Source organism: Pituophis catenifer, unplaced genomic scaffold (genome assembly GCF_029215685.1).
Source record: "Pituophis catenifer annectens isolate HBS135680 unplaced genomic scaffold, rPitCat1.0.hap2 SCAF_11, whole genome shotgun sequence".
Classification (NCBI taxonomy): Eukaryota; Metazoa; Chordata; class Lepidosauria; order Squamata; family Colubridae; genus Pituophis; species Pituophis catenifer.
This window is the reverse complement of record NW_027256891.1, coordinates 25,692,364-25,713,119: the sequence shown is the minus strand read 5'-3', so window position 1 is coordinate 25,713,119 and position 20,756 is coordinate 25,692,364. Positions and strand designations below refer to the sequence as shown.

The following is a 20,756-nucleotide window of genomic DNA, read 5'->3' as shown; positions in this document are numbered from 1 at the left end:
TGGAGAGCACATCATGAGAAAGGCGGGACTAGATGAATCACAAATTGGAATTAAGAAGAAGAAGAAGAAAATGTCAACAACCTCAGGAAGGAAGGAAGGAAGGAAGGAAGGAAGGAAGGAAGGAAGGAAGGAAGGAAGGAAGGAAGGAAGGAAGGAAGGAAGGAGAGAACAGAGACAGAAAGAGAGGGAGGAGGGAGGTGGGATGGAGGGAAGAAAGGAGAGTGAAAAGAGAGACAGAGGGAGGGAAGGAAGGAAGAAAGAAAGGAAGGAAGAAAGAAAGGAAGGAAGGAAGGAACAGAGGGAGGGAGGGAAGGAAGGAGAGTGAAAAGAGAGACAGAGGGAGGGGAGAGAAGGGAGGGAGGGAGGGAGGGAGGGAAGGAAGGAAGGAAGGAAGGAAGGAAGGAAGGAAGGAAGGAAGGAAGGAAGGAAGGAATTTCATCATTCTTCCCACTTCTAGAAACATTACAGCCCAGTTACAAACTCCAAATGAAGTTTCCGGCACCACTTTCCTTACAGATTAGAGGAAGAAAAAAAAAGAAAAGAAGTTTATGTTAACAGTATTTCAGTATTTCAGATTTGATAGTGAGTCTCCTTCAGCGTCTCGAAGAGAAATTAAATTTTCCATATTAGTGCTGTGGCGTTGTTGCTGTTCCAAGGGACGCCCGACATTTGCCAGGGAGTCAGTTCTCAGCCACACACTCGGTGCCAAATGAATTCCCCGTTCCAATTCTCCAACTTGAAATCAATCATAACAGAGGAAATACTCGGCGTAAGATGCAATTTCTCGTTCTGGAATTGAAAACATAAAACCATGTTAATGATGATGCAGTTAATTTAAACATAACATTTTTTTAAGCTGAGAACATTTGTATGCCTGCCAGTGACTCAGGAGGGGGAAAAAGTGACTTTCCAAGAAACCTCCTAAACAGAATTACTGTAATCTCTCCATCTCTTTCTCTCTCTCTCTCTCTTTTACTGGGCTGCGAAGTTAACCTGAAACAGCCTCCGAGCAGGTTAGATTTATGTAGATTAATGTGGTATGCTGATATGATGTATATTTTAGCATTACTTCCTCGCATAGGCTAATGGCTGGAATCAAATAAAACATAAAAGCAGATTTATAAAGATTGCTGAATAAATCAAATAAAGCTTTGTGTTAGCTGCGGCGAGATTAGAAGCTCTCCTCCTCTTCCCAAAACAATACATAAGCTGTTCATGAAATGCCATAATTTCTAAAATAAAACCAGCTAAGGAAAAGAGGAAGTTTGGGGAATTTTCGGCGAGGAGAGAAATCTGGGAGGGGGGTGGGGTGCCTAGTCCTCATTGTCAATACAGGTAGCCCTCAATTTACGACCACAATTGAGCCCAAAATTTATGTTGCTCAGCGAGATGTTTCTTAAATAAGTTTTACCCCATGTTACGACCTTTCTTGCCACGGATGTTAAATGAATCATTGCAATTGCTAAGTGAGTAACACGGTTGTTAAGTGAACCCAGCTTTCCCCGTTTTCTTGGCTTGTCACAAAAAGGGGATCACATAACCCCAGGACACTGAAACCGTCATAAATATGAGTCAGTTGCCAAGCCTCTGCATTTTGATCATGTGACGATAAGGATGCTGCAACGGTCGTAAGTGTGAAAAATGCCCATAAGTCACTTTTTTTCAGGGCCGTTGTAACTTTGAACAGTCATTAATGAGCTATTGCAAGTCAAGGACTATCTGTACAACTCAACATACAACCATTTATTTAGTTAGAAGTTACAACGGCCCTGGAAAAAAAGGTGACTTACGACCACTCCTCAAACATACGACCATCACAACATCCCCATAGTCAAGTTAGTCATATTCCCATTTTTAAATTTTGCTTTAAATCAATCAATATAATAACTTTTTTGAGAAATAGTCACCCACAAGGAGATGCCCTGTTCTCCACCTCACTATTTAGACTAGACTAGACTAGACTAGACTAGACTAGACTAGACTAGACTAGACTAGACTAGAATAGAATAGAATAGAATAGAATAGAATAGAATAGAATAGAATAGAATAGAATAGAATAGAATAGAATAGAATAGAATAGAATTCTTTATTGGCCAAGTGTGATTGGACACACAAGGAATTTGTCTTTGGTGCATCTGCTCCCAGTGTACATAAAGGAAAAGATACATTTGTCAAGAATCATAAGGTACAACCCTTAATGATAGTCATAGGGTCCAAATAAGCAATCAAATCATATTAGGAAACAGTCAATATAAATCGTAAGGATACCAGCAACAAGGTTACAGTCATACAGTCATAAGTGGGAGGAGATGGGTGATAGGAACAATGAGAAGATTAATAGTAGTGCAGACTTAGTGAATAGTTTGACAGTGTTGAGGGAATTATTTGTTTAGCAGAGTGATGGCGTTCAGGAAAAAACTGTCCTTGTGTCTAGTTATTCTGGTGTGCAGTGCTCTATAGCGTCGTTTTGAGGGTAGGAGTTGAAACAGTTTATGTCCAGGATGCGAGGGGTCTGTAGATATTTTCACAGCCCTCTTTTTGACTCGTGCAGTAGACAGGTCCTCAATGGAAGGCAGGTTGGTAGCCATGTTTTTTTCTGTAGTTCTAATTATCCTCTGAAGTCGGTGTCTGTCTTGTTGGGTTGCAGAACCAAACCAGACAGTTATGGAGGTGCAGATGACAGACTCAATCATTCCTCTGTAGAACTGTTATCAGCAACTCTTTGGGCAGTTTGAGCTTCCTGAGTTGGTGCAGAAACAACCTTCTTTGTTGTGCTTTTTTGATGACGTTTTTTATGTTAAGTGTCCATTTTAGGTCTTGAGATATGACAGAATATGATGAGTTTAGCTCTGTTTTCTTCTACTGAGTAAAAAAAGCTCTCCTGGTTGTAGCAATAGACGGCCACGTTGTTGGTGGATCAAGAAGATTCGGGTTGACTTCTGATGTTCCGATTCTCTTATGTTCATGTCTCATATTTCATTTTCGGCACTTTGTGGAAGGAACTTTTTCTACCAAGAGAACTTATGGGAAGCTGAGTGACAGGCCGGGCAATTCTATTACATTCCCATCACTACTAAATCACCATTTTTCTATGGATAGAAAGTGACTATTGTGGAGCTGTCAGGTTAAATGGCTCGCGGGGAAGACTTGTGGTCTCAATAGTAGCTATCTCTGTCAAATAAATGCTCCGGTGACAGATACAAGGCAATCCATTCCTGATAGGGGATCGATTAAAAGAAAAGAAAAAACGAAGACAATGATCTCCTGGTGCCAAAGGCCAACCTTTTATTTTGTTTGAAAAAAAAAAAAAACAACAACAACCCACAAACACAAAGAAGAGACTCCGTTTTTTCACTGGAACGAAGGTGGTTTCAAATCCTTGTAGGAAGAACAATGAATCTAGCTGGAAATGATTTATTGGATTGGGAAGATGGGGCATCGATTTATGTTTTCCCTCTTCAAGGTGGATGGAAGTGTCTGCAATATTTGAAAATACTGTGAAATTTATTATTATTATTATTTTTTCTCAGTTGCCAGAAAGAATAGACCAGAGCAATATTTGTTGTTGTTGTTAGTTGCAAAGTCATATCTGACCCATTGTGGACAATGTTCCTCTAGGACTTCTGTCCTCTACCACCCTCTGGAGTCCATTTAAGCTCACGCCGACTGCTTCAGTGACTCCATCCAGCCACCTCGTTCTCTGCCGTCCCCTTCTTCTTTTTTCGTCCATTGTTCCAGTATTAAGCTCTTCTCCAATGAGTCCTTCCTTCTCCTTAGGTGGCCAAAGTATTTGAGTTTCCTCTTCAGGATCTGGCCTTCTAAAGAGCAGTCAGGGTTGATCTCCTCTAGGACTGACCGGTTTGATGGCCTTGCAGTCCAAGGGACTCACAGGAGTCTTCTCCAGCACCAGAGGTTCAAAGGCCTCCATTCTTTGGTGCTCAGCCTTTCTTATGGTCCAAATTTCACAGCCATCCATTGCAACTGAGAAAACCATAGCCTTGACTATACACATTTTGTTAGCAGGGCGATGTCTCTGCTTTTTAGTATGCTGTCTAGATTTGCCATAGCTTTCCTCCCCAGGAGCAAGTGTCTTTTAATTTCTTGATGTCAAATCGTTTTGAGCCGCTCCTTGTTTAGGTCTCAAAGTTCTTGGAGACCTTTTTGAGTCTGAAAGCGGAGTATAGGGTTTCCGTGGCTGCTTTCTTCCAAGGTTTGAGGACACCCATTCCTGGAACCTTATGTTGGGGGAAATGGTTGAAAAGGCAAGCTGAAGAGAAGAGAAGAGAAGAGAAGAGAAGAGAAGAGAAGAGAAGAGAAGAGAAGAGAAGAGAAGAGAAGAGAAGAACTTTATAAGTGGCCTCCTGAGTTTAGCCTTCTTTTCCCAGAACAGATTATCTGTGGAAAGTCCACACGTCAGAGATGAGTGCAGTGTTCTCCCCTGTTGTGGTTCCCAGAATATCGCAAGGTGTGTCACAGCCTCGGTTTTAGAGGCAACGTACAGCCATCGTCACTAATGGCCATAAGTAGTTTTATCCTCCATGAGTCACTTCAGGGACTCAATTAAGAATATAGACTGGGAAAAAATACTGTGCAAAACAGGTGGCACGCATAGCCATATCATACCATTCTGCAGGTATCAAAATATTTCATTAGCTCACCAAAACGGACCCCAGAATTAAGGTGGAAAGAAGCTTTTGAGAAGATGTAGGGAACGATGTGCCATTCTGAACCTCAACCCAAATGGGCTTGGAGGAAGACGGTTTTTAAAATCTTAATTTTTGCAGAATGTATCGTAAGAGCTGAGTACTGTACATCCTTAGACATATTTAAGAGAGGGCTGTGATTTTTCTTCAGACCCATAATTCAAAACAGGGACGAGAATGCTGGATTCTGAGTAGAACGAACTTGAGTCTGTAGCCAACGACATTTTCCTAAAAATAAAATAAAATAAAAAATGTTTCAATTGCCTGGGGGAAATTCAAGCCCTCGTTGGCTTTTTTTAGGGGTAAAAATTTACTCAGACAGCCTGGAACCCCTTATAAAACAATAGGATCTAATTTTTCAATCAGGTTATCAGGCAGTATTACATTTATGGAGTCTGCCAAAGAAAGCAAGACTCCAGATAAAACTCCATGTCCTAAAAAGCCGAAGAAATATGTTTTCATTTATCTTTAAGCATGTTTATTTTATTTTCACATTACATAGGGAGAAGTAGGGGATTGTATTCCCTGTGTAATTATTTCTCATTCTCTAGCAATTCTTGCTATGAATGCCAAGTCAACTTTATCTTAGAAAGATTGACAGGAGGGAATCAGTTCATGGCTCCAAGCGATGGCTTGGTTAAGCCATATTTGTTGATTAAACCACAATGTTTGATTTCGCTCGTCTAGCTAAGCCAAAATTAAACCAAGGCAGAACGCAGCATGTAGTCTAATGCCTTCGAATCGTAGAAATGACAGCAGACATCTAATCAAATTTGTTCCCATTAGCCGTTATGACGGGGATGATGTTTTTTTTTGACCGAACGAAATCCGGAGGTCCACTTCTCGTCGAACATTGTTTACCGCAGATGGGTCTCGCCTCGCCTCCTTAGACAAAGTAGCTCAATACTTTTTTTTTTTTTTTAAAGAAAATTGGGCTTCTGCTCCAATGATATTTGTATATGCCGTTCCTAAATAAGGCACGACGTAACTTACTAAAGCAGTGAACGAACCTGCGAGCCATTTCGGGCTTCCGATGAATTGCTAATTTTATAGGAAGATTTATTTTATAGCATGTGTTAAAGGGGCTGCTGAATTTCAATGTTGTGGCTTGGCCTTGGGGTCATAAATAAACAAACAAATAAATAAATAAGTAAATAAATAAATAAATAAATAAATAAATAAATAAATAAATCCGATATTTAGATTGACTTCACCAGCTGATCCAAAATTCAATTTGGCCATTCTTAGCACAAGAACTTTCTCTCTTTCTTGCTCTCTTTCTTTCTCTCCTTCTCCCTCTCCCTGTCCCTCTTCCTTTCTCTATCTCTCTCTCCCTCTACTCCTCTCCCTCTCCCTGTTCCTTCCTTTCTCTCCCTCCCTCTCCCTCCCTCTCTCTCTTTCTCTCTCTCCCTGTTCCTTCCTTTCTCTCCCTCCCTCCCTTCCGCTCCCTCCCTCTCTTTCTCTCTCTCTCTCTCCCTGTTCCTTCCTTTCCCTCTCTCGCTCTCTCTCCTCCTTTCCCTCTCCCTGTTCCTTCCTTACTCTCACTCCCTCCCCCTCTCTCTTTCTCTCTCTCCCTGTTCCTTCCTTTCTCTCTCTCCCTCTCTCCTCCTCTTCCTCTTCCTGTTCCTTCCTTTCTCTCCCTCCCTCTCGCTCCCTCCCTCTCTTTCGCTCTCTCTCTCTCCCTGTTCCTTCCTTTCTCTCTCTTGCTCTCTCTCCTCCTCTCCCTCTCCCTGTTCCTTCCTTACTCTCCCTCCCTCCCCCTCCCCCTCTCTCTTTCTCTCTCTCTCTCTCTCTCTCCCTCTCCCTTCCTTTTTCTCTCTCCCACTCTCCCTTTCCCTCTCTCCCACACACTCACAAACAAAGAAAAATAATATAAGGAGTAAGAAAGTGGGTGAGAGAAAGGTCAGACTCCTGGCTGATTTTTTAAATGTCCTTTCAGCCAACTGGAAAGACCATTGGACGGTAGCATAGGGGGTCAGAACACAAAGGTGAAATTAGCTGTGTAATAATGTGAAACTACTGACTTACCTATGAGGCCCATAACTGGGCGGGAGTACTCAAAACTCAAAACTTCCTGTCACTAGTAGCATGAACATTGGAATGAGTTGAGAACTTTGGAGCTCTCCAAGGTCCTGCCAGACTTACTCAACAATATTTCAGTTGTGTGTGTTTTGGGGAAGGATACTGCAAAATCCCCATTCTCACCCCACTCCAAGGGAAGGATACTGCAAAATCCCCATTCCCACCCCACTCTGGGGCCAGCCAGAGGTGGTATTTGCCAGTTCTCTGAACTACTCAAAATTTCCGCTACCGGTTCTCCAGAACCTGTTAGAACCTGCTGGATTTCACTCCTGCAGAAGACCCAAAGGAGAACTTTGTATTCCACTGCATGTGTGCACTCCTTGGAGATTGGGGTGTGCGAGAGACTAAAAATAAAATAGTTATTTTTGAAAGATGGGAAATATTGGCCACCGAGATTCAAGAGGTGTGTTTTGGAGAATTCACTTTGCATAATCCTTTTGGAACTGGGAGATGATATGGAGAAATGAGTAATGAAGCACACACTGGTTGTGAGGTATCTAATAGATAACCACAGGGGTTACGTTCCTGGCACCCGCTGTAATTACACTAATTACTGATATGGTGCTAAGGCAGATTGTGTGTGACAACACAGAATGGAATGTTTCTTAGCAACAGAAGATCTACCACCAATCCATTGGCCAAAGAAAGCACCGTCTTCTGAAACTGGGCGGGATTAAATAACGTTTGTTGCAACTTTTGAAAGCTCATTGGCTTGGCTTGGCTTGTCTGGACCCAGTCTTTCAAACGAGTCTCTCAAATGTGAATCCAAGAAATACCTCTTTTTTTTTTTTTTTTTTGCTAGAAGGATGCAAAAAAAGGAAGTAGGAAAGGCTCTTCAGAAGACTGTTGTCTTGAAAAAGAGGCTGAGAAATAAAACCCTTTGCAAATAAATAGGTAAATAGAAGGGCATCGGCAGTCTTTCATATCAAATCGTCCGAGATGGATTTCAGGCGTAGGTTGCTTTTCCCGTACACAAAGAGCCGGTGCTACACACCATTTGAGGTGGGGGGGTGTTGGTTTCTCTTACGGATCACATTTATCCCCCCCATAAGATAATTAATATAAAAGAAGAAGGAATAATAATCAAGCAGAAGGGTGAGGAGAGAAAATGAATTTTGAAACGGGCTTAATCAAACACATCGGTATATAATCTCTCAACAATGATCCTGATGGGCAACTTATGCTTGAAACTTCCATTTTCCTTAGAAGAGTTTCTTTATTTCTCTCTTTCTTTCTTTCTTTCTTTCTTTCTTTCTTTCTTTCTTTCTTTCTTTCTTTCTCTTTCTTTTTCTTCCTTCCTTCCTTCCTTTCCTTCTTTCTCTCTTTCTTTGTCTTCCTTCCTTCCTTCCTTCCTTCCTCCCTCTTCCTTCCTTCCTTCCTTTCTTTCTTTCCTTCCTTTCTTCCTTCCTTGCTTTCCTTCCTCCCTCCCTCCCTCCCTCCCTTTCCTTTTCTTTCTTTCTTTCTTTCTTTCTTCCTCCCTCCCTCCCTCTTTCTTTCTCTTTCTCTTTCTCTTTCTCTTTCTTTCTTTCTCTTTCTTTCTTCCTTCCTCCCTCCCTCCCTCTTTCTTTCTCTTTCTCTTTCTCTTTCTCTTTCCTTTTCTTTCTTTCTTTCTTTCTTCCTTCCTTCCTCCCTCTTCCTTCCTTCCTTGCTTGCTTGCTTTCCATCCTCCCTTCCTTCCTTTTTTCCTTCTTTCCTCCCTCCCTCCTTCTCTCTCTTCTTTCTTTCTTTCTTTCTTTCTTTCTTTCTTTCTTTCTTTCTTTCTTCTTTCTTTCTTTCTTTCAAAAGAGCAATGTAGAAAACCTCCAAGGAAATGTGTTTAAAAACTGACTCAAATAGTTTGATCAAGGGATGACTGTCTATAGTGTTATGTGGGAAAGATCTTGGAGGCAAGGAGAAGGCTGACAGCCAAGAGAATGATCAGATAAGAGACAGCACAGCCTGTAATGGTTGGGGCAGTCATCTCAAAAGGAATCCTCTCTTAATTTCTCAGGCTACAAAGGTGATGGTGGGAGATTTATACTTTCAGCTTTGCAGGATTCTGTTAATGTAGCTCATCTGGTCATATTTCCTGTCTGGTCTACTTTACAAGGTTGATATTCTCACATGTGATGTTTTGTAAAGGGCTAATCTATCTTCTCAGAATTCTTCTGCATCTCTTCTGAGACCCCAAGGCTAGGATCTCCCCTCCTTCCCTAGTTTTATGCAATTCTTGTAGGAAATAGTTGTTGGAAATGGTAAACATATATAGATACTGATAATTATTTTTAATAGCAGCCGTATTCATTGAAAACATTATCTATTTTCACAATAACTTTAATTGCCGTTGATTGTTTTGTATAACACAAATTCCAGTCTTACCCGTTCAACTAATTACATTTAAATCGATTAACATGATTAATTCACATCAACTGTTGCACATGTTCAGTCATTAATGACTAGACAATCCGTGCGGTAGCTTTCAACTGCCGAGTTCTCTCATTCTGTGATGCAGCCTATATTTAGATTGATTTTAATATAGTTCCCCCATAAATTAGGCATAATTAAAAGGACTTTCTTTGAGAAGGAGGCATTTTCTTAACAAGTTGGGCGGGTCAGTTCATTTCAAATCGGCGAAAATCCATTCTTGGAAATTTTGGAAAGGAATGAAAAACTGAAGAATAGGCGTCAATTTTCCACACAGAATATCAGCTTAGTATACATGCGCTAAGGTGACCCAACAGGCTGTTAAATTCTTAGCTCTGCAAAAGGGAAGAAGTAACACACCGCTCGTAATTAGGCACTAACTGTTGCCGTGTGACTTCTCGAGACTGCATGAGTAAATCCCTGGCATTTTCTTGGCAAGGTTTTTCAGAAGTGGTTTTGCATTGCCTCCTTCCTAGGGCTGAAAGAAAAGGGATTGGCTCAAGGTCACCCAACTGACTTCCTGCCCAAGGTGTAACTAGAACTCACAGTCTCCTGGTGTCTAGCCTGGTGCCCTAATCACTGTCCCACCCTCGCTCTCTAGGCCCAATGTTTCTCAATCTCTGGAACTTTGAGATGTATGGACTTCAACTCCCAGAATTCCCCACTCAGTCTGGACTACAAGTTCTAGAATATTGGCTGGGGAATTCTGGGAACTGAAGTCCACAAATCTTAAAGTTCCAGAAATTGAAAAACATTGCTTTAGGCCAGGGGCAGGTTTCAAAGCCTGTCACTATTGGTTCACTCGTGGGCACACGCACGCGCTTGCATGCATGTGTGACGCTTTGTAGAAGCATCTGGGCGGGTGGGCGGAGCCTCCCACCACCACCGCTACCGGTTCGTCCAAACTGGGGTGAACCGGTAGCAATCCACCACTGCTTTAGGCACTAGTCAGAGGTCTGTGAAATATAACTAACAAGTTGGGGTACTATTTCAGAAGGAAAAACTCCCTCTCCTCTCCTTTCCTTTCCTCTCCTCTCCTCTCCTCTCCTCTCCTTTCCTCTCCCTTCCTCTCCCCTCCCCTCTGCTCCTTTCCCCTCCACTCCTTTCCCCTCCGCTCCGCTCCACTCCGCTCTCCTCTTTTTCTCTTCACTCTCCATTCTCCTCTCCCCTCCTTTTCCCTTTCCTTTTGCCTTTCCCTCCCTTCCCCTCCCCTCCCTTCTCCTCTTCTCTTTTCTTTCCTTTCTGCTTCTTCTCTCCTCTCTCCTCTTCTTCTCTTCTCTCTCCTCTTCTTCTCTTCTCTTCCTTCCCTTCTCTCTCCACTTCTCTCCCCTCCTTTCCCTTCCCCTCCCCTCTCCTCTCTTCCCCTCCCCTTCTCTCTCTTCCCAGCCTAAAATCTCTTCCATTAGACCCAATTCTTGATTTTTCAAGCCTCTGGATTCAGCTCCCTTCCCAAGAGAGCTCCACTCCTTCCCTAGCTTCGGCGTGCCCGGACGGTACAAATTCAAGGCTGACACAAAACAAATTTTTAGTAAATCCTTTCCGATCGATGAATGCCTTTCGTGCCCGAAGATGGGAGGGTGCAAATTGAGAACGTGGCCAACAATCAGGGGGCACAAACGGCATCGCTCTAATCATGAGAGCAAAATGTCCTTCCTAACCTAGACTTTGGAGAGGGGGGAAAGGTGTTGCCCCCTTCAAGGGATCTGATGCATTTGTTATGGATGACAAGACAAACAGCTACCTGCATTTTTCAATAATTATGTCGGCCGGGTCAGAGACAAATAGAAAATGAAGTGAATTCTTAATATCCTCGGAGATCACTTTAGAAAGCAGCTTGTTTTCATTTTTCATTTAGCCTTGCTGCCTGCCTTCGCTTTTCCTTTAATATATCCAGCAAATATAAATGTTTTAAATGCTGGGCTGATGGCATCGCGAACGCATGGATTGTATCCTCATTTGGATTGTGTAGAAGGGCGGGGAGAGAGGAGGTTGTGCTAGCATGAAGCTAAATTTTCAAAAAAACAACAACAACCCAGAAGTCTTTGCTTCTATTTATCCTTTCTGTCTTAACATAATAACAGAATAATAACATAGTTGGTAGGGATGTGATGAAGCTCCCCCGACCTCTGAAGGCAACGTCTGTTCCATGGGTTGATTGCTCTCACCGTCAGGAAATTTCTCCTTATTTCTAGGTTGAATCTCTCCTTGTTCAGTTTCCATCCATTATTCCTCATCTGGCCTTCAGATGCTTTGGAAAATAGCTTGACACCTTCCCCTCCTCTCTATGGCAGCCACTCAAATATTGGAAGATGCTATCCTGTCTCCCCTGGTCCTTCTCTTCACTAGACTAGCCATCAACCATGGAAGTCCATAAAAGAATGGAATCATTCTTTTTCCTCTCTAATTTTAATCTCGTTCATAAATTGTGGCTGTTGTTCCGGAGAAAAATAGATGGAGGAAAAGACTATCTATCTGCCTTGAAACAGGATATAAATTAAATAAATAAAACCACCTCTTCTGAATGCCAGACCTCTGCAGTTCAAGGTCTTTCCCCAAATCTGGTGATATTATTATACTGAATAAAAGGTAAAGGTAAAGGCTCCCATCGCACATATGTGCTAGTCGTTCCCAATTCTAAAGGGTGGTGCCCATCTCTGTTTCAAAGCCGAAGAGACAGCGCTGTCCGAAGACGTCTCCGTGGTCATGTGGCTGGCATGACTCAACGCCAAAGGCGCACGGAACGCTGTTACCTTCCCACCAAAGGTGGTCCCTATTTTTCTACTTGCATTTTTTACGTGCTTTCGAACTGCTAGGTTGGCAGAAGCTGGGACAAGTCACGGGAGCTCACCCCGTTAAGCGGCACTAGGGATTCGAACCACTGAACTGCCGACCTTTCGATCGACAAGCTCAGCGTCTTAGCCCCTGAGCCACCATGCCCCTTATTATACCGAATAGCAGCCATTTAATAATGCCCATAATTGTACCCATTTCCTCTCTGACAAATTAATTCTGGTTATAGCTTCTCAACCCCTCCAGCCCCCACTCCACACACACACGAATTTGTCCAAGAATAAAGTGGATTCCATCAATATCTTATTCCGCTCCCTTTTAATTATTCCAAATGTTACCAGACTCTGCCACCGCCTTCTGGCTGAGTTCTGGATTAGTTAAATTAATGAGCCAGAAGAGAGAGAGAGAGAGAGAGAGAGAGAGAGAGAGAGAGAGAGAGAGAGAGAGAGAGAGAGAGAGAGGGAGGAAGGAGCTGCATTCTTGATTAAGTAGTGCTGGCTCAGGAAGTTTAAAAAAAGGGACAGGCAAGGGAAACTCAACAGTCAGTTTTATTATTTCAACAGCCCACCCCGTTCTCCCACCCCCCACCCCCAGCACAGCCCACCCCCTCCTGCTCTTCAGACAAGATAACTCTTGGGCCAGTTCTGTTTGACAAGCCTTTGGCCAATTTAAGAAGAGTTCTTCCACCAGCTCTTCTTCAACTCGGCTGAATTAATCATCCCGTATTCCCTCTCCCCCACCCCCTTTCTTTCCATTGGCCATCTTTTCTTTGTCAGGAAAGGCTGTTTAGTATGTTAAACGAATAAAAATGGGCATGGAATGAAGAAATAAAATCCTTAGGGCTTTTTTTTTTTTTTTAATCATTTCCTTTTCTTAGATCTCTATATTTTTAGCAACCCAAATAGATTCATTAAAGGTTTCCTTTGAAAAAGGCAGGTCTTTTGCATAAGGGGGAAAGGGGAGAGAAGGGGAGGGCAGGAGAAGGGAGAAGAGGGAAGGGAAGGGGGAGTAATGATTAAAAGGGGGCGGAAGGAAGGAAGGAAGGAAGGAGGAAAGGGGAGAGGGAAAGGGAAAGGGAAAGGGGAGGGAGAAATGGAAGAGGAAAGGAAAAGGAAGGAAGGAGGGAGGGGGAGGGGACGGAAGGAAGAAAGGAAGAAGGAGAAGGGAGGGGGAAATGGAAGGGGAAAGGGAGGAAGGAAAGAAGGGAAAAGGAAAAAGAAAGGAGGGAAGAAGGTAGGTAGGAAGGAAGGAAGAGGAAGGGGGGAGGGAGGGGGCAGAAGGAAGGAAGGAAAGAAGAAAGGAAGGAAGGAAAAAGAGAAAGGGGAGGGGGAAAAGGGAAGGGGAAAGGGAGGAAGGAAAGAAGGGAAAAGGAAAAGGAAGGGAGGAAGGAAGGAAGGAGGGAGAAAGGGGGAAATGGAAGGGGAAAGGGAGAAAGGAAGGCAAAAAGGAAGGAAGGGGAAAGGAGAAGGAAGGAAGGAAGGAAGGAAGGAAGGAAGGAAGGAAGGAAGGAAGGAAGGAAGGAAGGAAGGAAGGGGTTTTGAATGGCACTAGTGTTTATTGTTATCCCAATGTAGCCTTTGAATTACATGTTGTTTTAGTAACTGAATCCTGAAGGCCTCTTGGCCTTTGCAAAAGAGTGTAATCTACCACGCTGATAACAATCAGGGTCAATCGTGGTTCTGTGATCTGTTGCCATGAACCTCACAGGCGACCGATCCCCCTGAAGCAAAACAGAGATGGCAATTAGATAAGCCAGTTTCGAGCAGCTGATTTTCCAGGCCCAGCATCCGAGAAGGGCGAACAATTAATATTTCCTCACGGTGTCTTGTCTTGAAAGGAGGGGGGGAAATGAGATCTCCCATCTCAGCTCCTATTTACAAGCTTAAATTTGACAGAAGCATCTCATTGATTAGGAGGTCAGTTGTTTCAGGTCTTGATGTTCTGGGGCAGCTGAGCCTCCTAACAACAGAGCTCACCAAAGAAGGAATGACTTTGTTGTTGTTGTTAGTTGAGAAGTCGTCTCCGACCCATCACAACCCCCATGGACAACATTCCTCCAGGCCTTCCTGTCTTCTACCATCCTCTGGAGTCCATTTAAGCTCACGCCAACTGCTTCAGTGACTCCATCCAGCCACCTCATTCTCTGCCGTCCATTCTTCTTTTGCCCTCCATCTTTCCCAGCATTGGACTCTTCTCCAGGGAGTCCTTCCTTCTCATTAGGTGGCCAAAATATTTGAATTTCATCTTCAGGATCTGGCCTTCTAAAGAGCAGTCAGAGCAGTCTTCTCCAGCACTATAGTTCAAAGGCCTGAATTCTTTGGTGCTTTCTTGTGGTCCAACTTTCACAGCCATACATTGCAACTGGGAAAACCATAGCCTTGACTATACGCACTATATGCACATTTCACAAATAACCAGGGAGGTTTAACACTGAGGAACTGGAGATCTGTTGTTGTGACCCATATGAATGCCACCATCTAATTGATTGGAAGTTGACTTCAGTGATCCAATACCCAACCAAAAATCTTAATTCATGGAGGTATCTCCAAAAAATAGATATACTGATACAAATTGCATATTTGATGAATATTTGCACCCATATCTCCAATTACAACAGGGTTGTTTCTCCCTAATTCGTCATCCTTGATATTTTAATATTTTTCTTCAGTTGGTTGACATCGATGGGATGTCTCTCCAGTTGTTGCCACATCAGTATAACCCTACTTTTTTATAACAGCAATGAGGGGTGTTGCTTGTTCTACCTTGCGTAACTTTGCAACCTGTTGTTTTTTTTCTCTTTCCCTACGAAGAATGCTTGAAGATGACTTGAAACTCAGCAGCGATGAAGACGATAATGATCAGGTAAGCTTTTTAAGAAACCCCAAACTTCCAAACATTTGCTTTTCAAATGTAGCTTCCCTAACATCGGTATTTACCACAATTATCCCTTATTAAGATTGTCATTTCTGCCAAAATAGACACACTTAATTTCGCATTTTCCCTCTCATTGTGGGCCTTCTTGGAGCTTCTGTTATCCAAGAGTCCCTTGGTTCGCTTTGTCCTTCTAAGTGACTTACTTCTCCCACTGGTTAATGTTGTGTTCCTCTTGCAACTCATCCAAAGCATCCTACCTGGGAACTTTTATGACATCAGTTTTGGATTTCCGATGGCACTTATGGGCAAGCTGTGGTCTCAGAGCCAGAGATAGCCAACTTGATTATTTGTGCGTGGCTCCAGGAGCTCCTTGCGACATAACTGTCAAAAGTCAATGGCACCCTTCCGTAGGAAAACTCAAGGGTATCGTGTTAAATAGAGGCCATCAGCAGAACTGTCCTACATCCCCATTCCCCGCAAATCCAAGAAAAAGTACAAAAAATAGTAGACAATCCCATTTGCATCATTTGCCCTTAATAAACCTCGCTCGGGGTTTATAAAGGGCAAATGGGATGTGGTGGCTCAGTGGCTAAGATGCTGGGCTTGTCAATTGAAAGGTCGGCAGTTCAGCGGTTTGAATCCCTAGTGCCGCTTAACGGGGTGAGCTCCCGTGACTTGTCCCAGTTTCTGCCAACCCAGCAGTTCGAAAGCACGTAAAAAAAATGCAAGTAGAAAAATAGGGACCACCTTTGGTGGGAAGGTAACAGCATTCCATGGGCCTTTGGCGTTGAGTCACGTCGACCACATGACCACGGAAATGTCTTCGGACAGCGCTGGCTCTTCGGCTTTGAAACGGAGATGAGCACCGCCCCCTAGAGTCGGGAACGACTAGCGCATACCTTTACCTTAAACTCACTCACCTTCTCAAATTTCCAGTTTGTGTTCTCCCATGCTGTGAAAAAGTGTCTTTTGACACTTTGGGAGGTGTCAAAATAGACAAGACGGGCAAATCAAGGGAGCTTTGTAAGGTGAGCATCTCCACTCCTTTCCCAATGTCAATCTCACCTCCATAGGTTACTACCATCCCCCTTCTGATGGTTTGTAGCACCCTTCCAAGGGTTTGCAAAAGCTGATTGACGGGAAATTCCATACTTCGAAACCGAAGAAGCCTTCAGCAGCAATCCGAAGGGATATTTTCACACGTCTTAAGTTCCTGGCGTGTCCCATCTAGTCAGCTTGGAGATCCCTTAGCACCTCTTGAGGACGTTGTGTTGATGTTGTAATCGACACAGCAGACAGTGAGTTTCTTAGACCCACCATCCCTGGCTGAAAAGCAATACCTTACAACAGGGACGGCGAAGCTTTTTGGCACTGAGTGCCCAAACAGGAACATGCGTGCACATCCATGTGCGCAAGCCAGAGCACTGGAAACTCGAAAACCAACTAGCCAGCACACGCATGCCTATTTTTGGGCCCGTTTTTTAGGCCATTTTCCAAGCTGTTTTCCAGGACATTTTCAGGACATTTTTTGGCACTCCGACACCTGCAAAGACCAGCTTCCAGTGCGCCAGAAACCAGAAGACTATCTGGCGACGGTGCGTGTGCCCACAGAAATGCCACCTCTGGCACACATGCCATAGGCCATCACGGCCTCACAACATTCTTTGCAGGAATAACTCAAACCCTTTCGTTGCTGGGTTAAGAAGATGATGATGATGATGATTTTTTGGGTCCCAGTTAAGTGTAGCAGATTCTGGTGTTTTTAGCAATAACGGCTTCCCATTTTTTTCCCCCTCCTTCTCTCCGCTTCTTTGTTCTGCTTTCTGCTTTAAGAAACAGCCCTCTTAACCTTTGAAATGTCTGCCCTTAATTTAAAGCACATTGCTGGCTTTTGGACCACAGGAACTTCAGATACCCCTCAGTTGGTTCGTTTCATTGTTTTCTGCATTTTTGGCAGAACGGAGGGCGGGAGTGCATTTTTTTTAAAAAAAAAAAAATCTGCCCCTTTTCTCTCTTCCTCTGCTGTGCTTACATGATCGTCTTTTACACATGTGGCCCTCAGATCGTATTTCCATAAAAACCCTCCTGCAGGTTAGCGATCGACTCGGAATATTTATTTATCGTTGCTCTGTTTGGGTTGGATAATTGCAAACAAACAAAAAAACAAAACAAAACAAAAAGAATTATTTAAACGCCGGGAGGCTTTGCATATGGGAGGTTAAATGCTGCTTCTCTTTAAATTCTTAGAGGAGGGAATTTCTGCAGCCAACAGTTTGTGTGTTTGTGTGTGTGTTTAATTCTGCTTAAAAGTTAGCTCTTTGGCAATTAAGACCATCCTTTTTTGAAAAAAAGAAACCATCTTAAATTTCACCTTTCAATAACAACCTCTCCCCATTCACTCCCTTGTATCTATCTTCTCTCTGTGTGTGTTTGTCTTTCTCTCTCTGTGTGTCTTTCTCCCCCCCTCTCTCTCTTTCTCTCTCTCTCTTCCTCTCTCCCTCCCTCTCTCTCTCCCTCCCTCTCTTTCCCTCTCTCTGTCTGTCTCTCTCTGTGTGTCTGTCTTTCTCCCTCTCTTTCTCTCTCTCTCTTTCTCTCTCTCCCTCTCTCTGTCTTACTCTCTGTGTGTCTTTCTCTCTCTCTCTCTCTCTCTGTCTGTCTTTCTTTCTCTCTCTCTTTCTCTCTCTCCCTCCTTCTCTCTCTCTGTCTCTCTCTTTGTGTCTGTCTTTCTCTCTCTCCATCTCTCTCCCTCCCTCTCTCTCCCTCCCTCTGTCTTTCTGCGTCTTTCTCTCTCTCCCTCCCTCTCTCTCCCTCCCTCCCTCTCTCTCTCTTTCTCTGTCTGTCTCTCTCTGTGTGTCTGTCTTTCTCCCTCTCTTTCTCTCTCTCTCTTTCTCTCTCTCCCTCTCTCTGTCTTACTCTCTGTGTGTCTTTCTCCCTCTCTGTCTCTCTCTCTTTCTCTCTCTCTCTCTCTCTCTCCAAAAAAAAAAACCTGTTTACCTTCCAGACAAGAGAAACACACAACCTATTTATTGTGTTATCAGTAGAAGCGCTGAGAAGCCATTTCTCAGTCCTGACATCAATAGTGAACACACAAGGAGAACAAGGTCAGCTCCTCAAGGCGATTGGGGTGGGGGAGATGGGGGACAAATCAGATGGATGAGAGTGAAACCAACTATCAATAAACTTTGATAGAGTATTTGAATGCAAAGCTGTTTACTTGCCACTGAGCTTCATTGGAGGCTTAGGGATAATGATGTCGCTATAAATAGAATAAATTCCTTTTTAAAAGGGGAAGTCCTCTTGTTTTGCTAGCAAAGGGCTGAATCATCTGAAGAAATGTTGATTAGGTCCCAGAAATTCTTTTTCTTTTTTTTTGAGCATGTCGAAGTTCAACCTGGAAATTTTGGGGAAGGGCAAAAGACCACGAACCTTGTGGTTTTCCTGGAAACCAAAATTAGCTTAATTGAAGACCCTGAAGGTTAGATCCCACGTAGACAACAGCTATAGATGTTCAACACCAACAGGAAAAGACAGTGTATTGTTAAGCTCCTGCGCCACTCAGGAGCCTGAGTAGTGCAGCAGACTAATGCTATTGTTAAAAGGTAGTACTAGAGTCCAGCTGCCTGCAATTACTGCAAGTTCAATTCTCACCAGGCTCAAGGTTGACTCAGCCTTCCATCCTTTCTAAGGTAGGTAAAATGAGGACCCAGATTGTGGGGTCAATAAGCTGCCTTTTTAAAAATAAATAAATAAATGAAACCAGGAACAAAAACAAAGCTCCCTAGCCCTTCGTAGGAATGTTATAACCAAAGCTTTTTTATGTCGATAACAGCCAGCAAAGCTCTCTCTCTCTCTCTCTCTCATCTCTCACGCAGCAATGTCATTTTTTTCCCCCTTCCCCTCGCCTTTTCTCGCTGGAGAATTCTCCATTGATTGAGAGAAGGAAAGAGAGGCAGGAGGACTGCTCTGAATTCCCCGGAGAAGTTCAATAAAGTAGAGCTTGATCATAAAGGAGAATCTAAGGGCAACTAAGTGAGTGTCAGCTCAGAGCACCAGTGTCTGCTGATAACAGGTTTTAACTCTTGGCTCTCTTTTCTCGTCAAGCAGTAACAGACACACAAACCACAGCTGTCAAATGACAGTCAGGGGGGGGGAGGCTTCAAAAACACGTTCCCTTGTCCTCTTGGGTTGTTCCCTTGTCCTCTTGAGATGGAGCTTATCTGCTCCTTCTCTTGAAAAAGGTTTCACATTGGAAGAGGTAGTCGCAGGGGTGAAATCCAGCAGGTTCTGACAGGTTCTGGCGAACCGGTAGCGGAAATTTTGAGCAGTTCGGAAAAACCAGCAAATACCACCTCTGGCTGGCCCCAGAGTGAGGTGGGAATGGGGATTTTGCAATATCCTTCCCCCAGGAGTGGGATGGGAATGGAGATTTTGCAATATCCTTCCCCCAGGAGTGGGGTGGGATTGAAAGGTTGGCCGTTCAGCGGTTCGAATCCCTAGTGCCCGCGTAATGGGGCGAGCTCCCGTTACTTGTCCCAGCTTCTGCCAACCTAGCAGTTCGAAAGCAGGTAAAAACTGCAAGTAGAAAAATAGGAACCACCTTTGGTGGGAAGGTAACAGCGTTCCTTGCGCCTTTGGCGTTGAGTCATGCCGGCCACATGACCATGGAGACGTCTTCGGACAGCGCTGGCTCTTCGGCTTTGAAACAGAGATGAGCACCGCCCCCTAGAGTCGGGAATGACTAGCACATATGTACGAGGGGAACCTTTACCTTTACCTTAAAAGAAGATGATGATCTCTTTAAAGAGTGTGTTCATTGCAGAGAATGTTGGCTTTCTCAGGAGAGGACATGCGTTCAGTTTTATTTGTCTTGCTGAGTTTGTGGAGTTGTGTTTTCCGCTGAAGTCGCCCCACAGAATTTTTGGGACAATCCTATCACAACAGTGTTTCCCTCGAAGCTGATGTGAGAGAGGAGGAAAGACAGGAACCTATCACCATAAAGATAAAACCATACGGAAATTACCCAGCAAAGTGGCCCAATTGCCTATCTCAAGCTGCTCCCCATTTTTCAATTACTTTCATTATCTTAATGCACATTTTGAGAGTCGAAATTAGCAGCCGGTGTATGTCACTCTGTTAACGTCTGAAGGATCACTTCAGGCGGGTGTCTGTCCTTCAGAGTGTTATCTCCCCATTTCACTTTCACTGTTGCTGAATGGGAAACGCTGAGTCTTGCAAAGTATTTTTCATCAAAGATCATATGCCTTCTGATTAGTAACATAGAACGTAGAATCATAGAATTGGAAGGGACCTTAGAGGTCTTCTAGTCCAACCTTCTGCTGAGGCAGGAAACCCTATACCCGTGATGGTGAACCTTTTTGCCATCGTGTGCCAGGAGGGGGGAGCAGGGGAGGTTCATGCGTGACCACACCCATAATTCTATGCACCCCGCCCTGCGCAGAACCCCCCTTCCACCCCGCTCCTGGCACGTGATGGCCTGGTAGGCCCGTTTTTCTTTCTCACCTGGCTCCAGATCCTCTTTATGCATCTGGGGAGGGCGAAAACAGCCTTCCCCACCCGCTCGGAGGCCCTCCGGAGGCCTGAAATGGCCCATTTCCCAACTCCCGTTTGGACAGGAAGTGACGTTTTTTGCTGTCCCCAGCCTCCAGAGCCTCTCTAGAAGAAGGTGGTGGGTGGGGAAGGCTGTTTTCATCCTCCCCACATGGATCCTCCAGAGAGGATCTGGAACCAGGTGAGGAAAAAAAATGGGCCTTCCCCACTCCCACCCCAAGCCCTCCGGAGGCAGGATACAGCCTGTTTCCCTAGTTCTGGTGGGCTCAGAAGGCCTGAAAAATGAAAAAGGACCTGAACTGGTGTGCCCCACTGATATGACTATGCATGCCACCT

General features: G+C 44.0%; 1 protein-coding gene across 1 annotated transcript in view; it reads left to right on the top strand.

Annotated features, from left to right (window-relative positions):
* The window catches only part of AFF2 (ALF transcription elongation factor 2), a 159,473-nt gene that overhangs the window by 76,409 nt on the left and 62,308 nt on the right, over window positions 1-20,756 (top strand). The window contains 2 exon segments of the mRNA XM_070951779.1: window positions 14,789-14,840; window positions 15,958-16,082. Coding sequence (XP_070807880.1) covers window positions 14,789-14,840; window positions 15,958-16,082 — 177 coding nt within the window.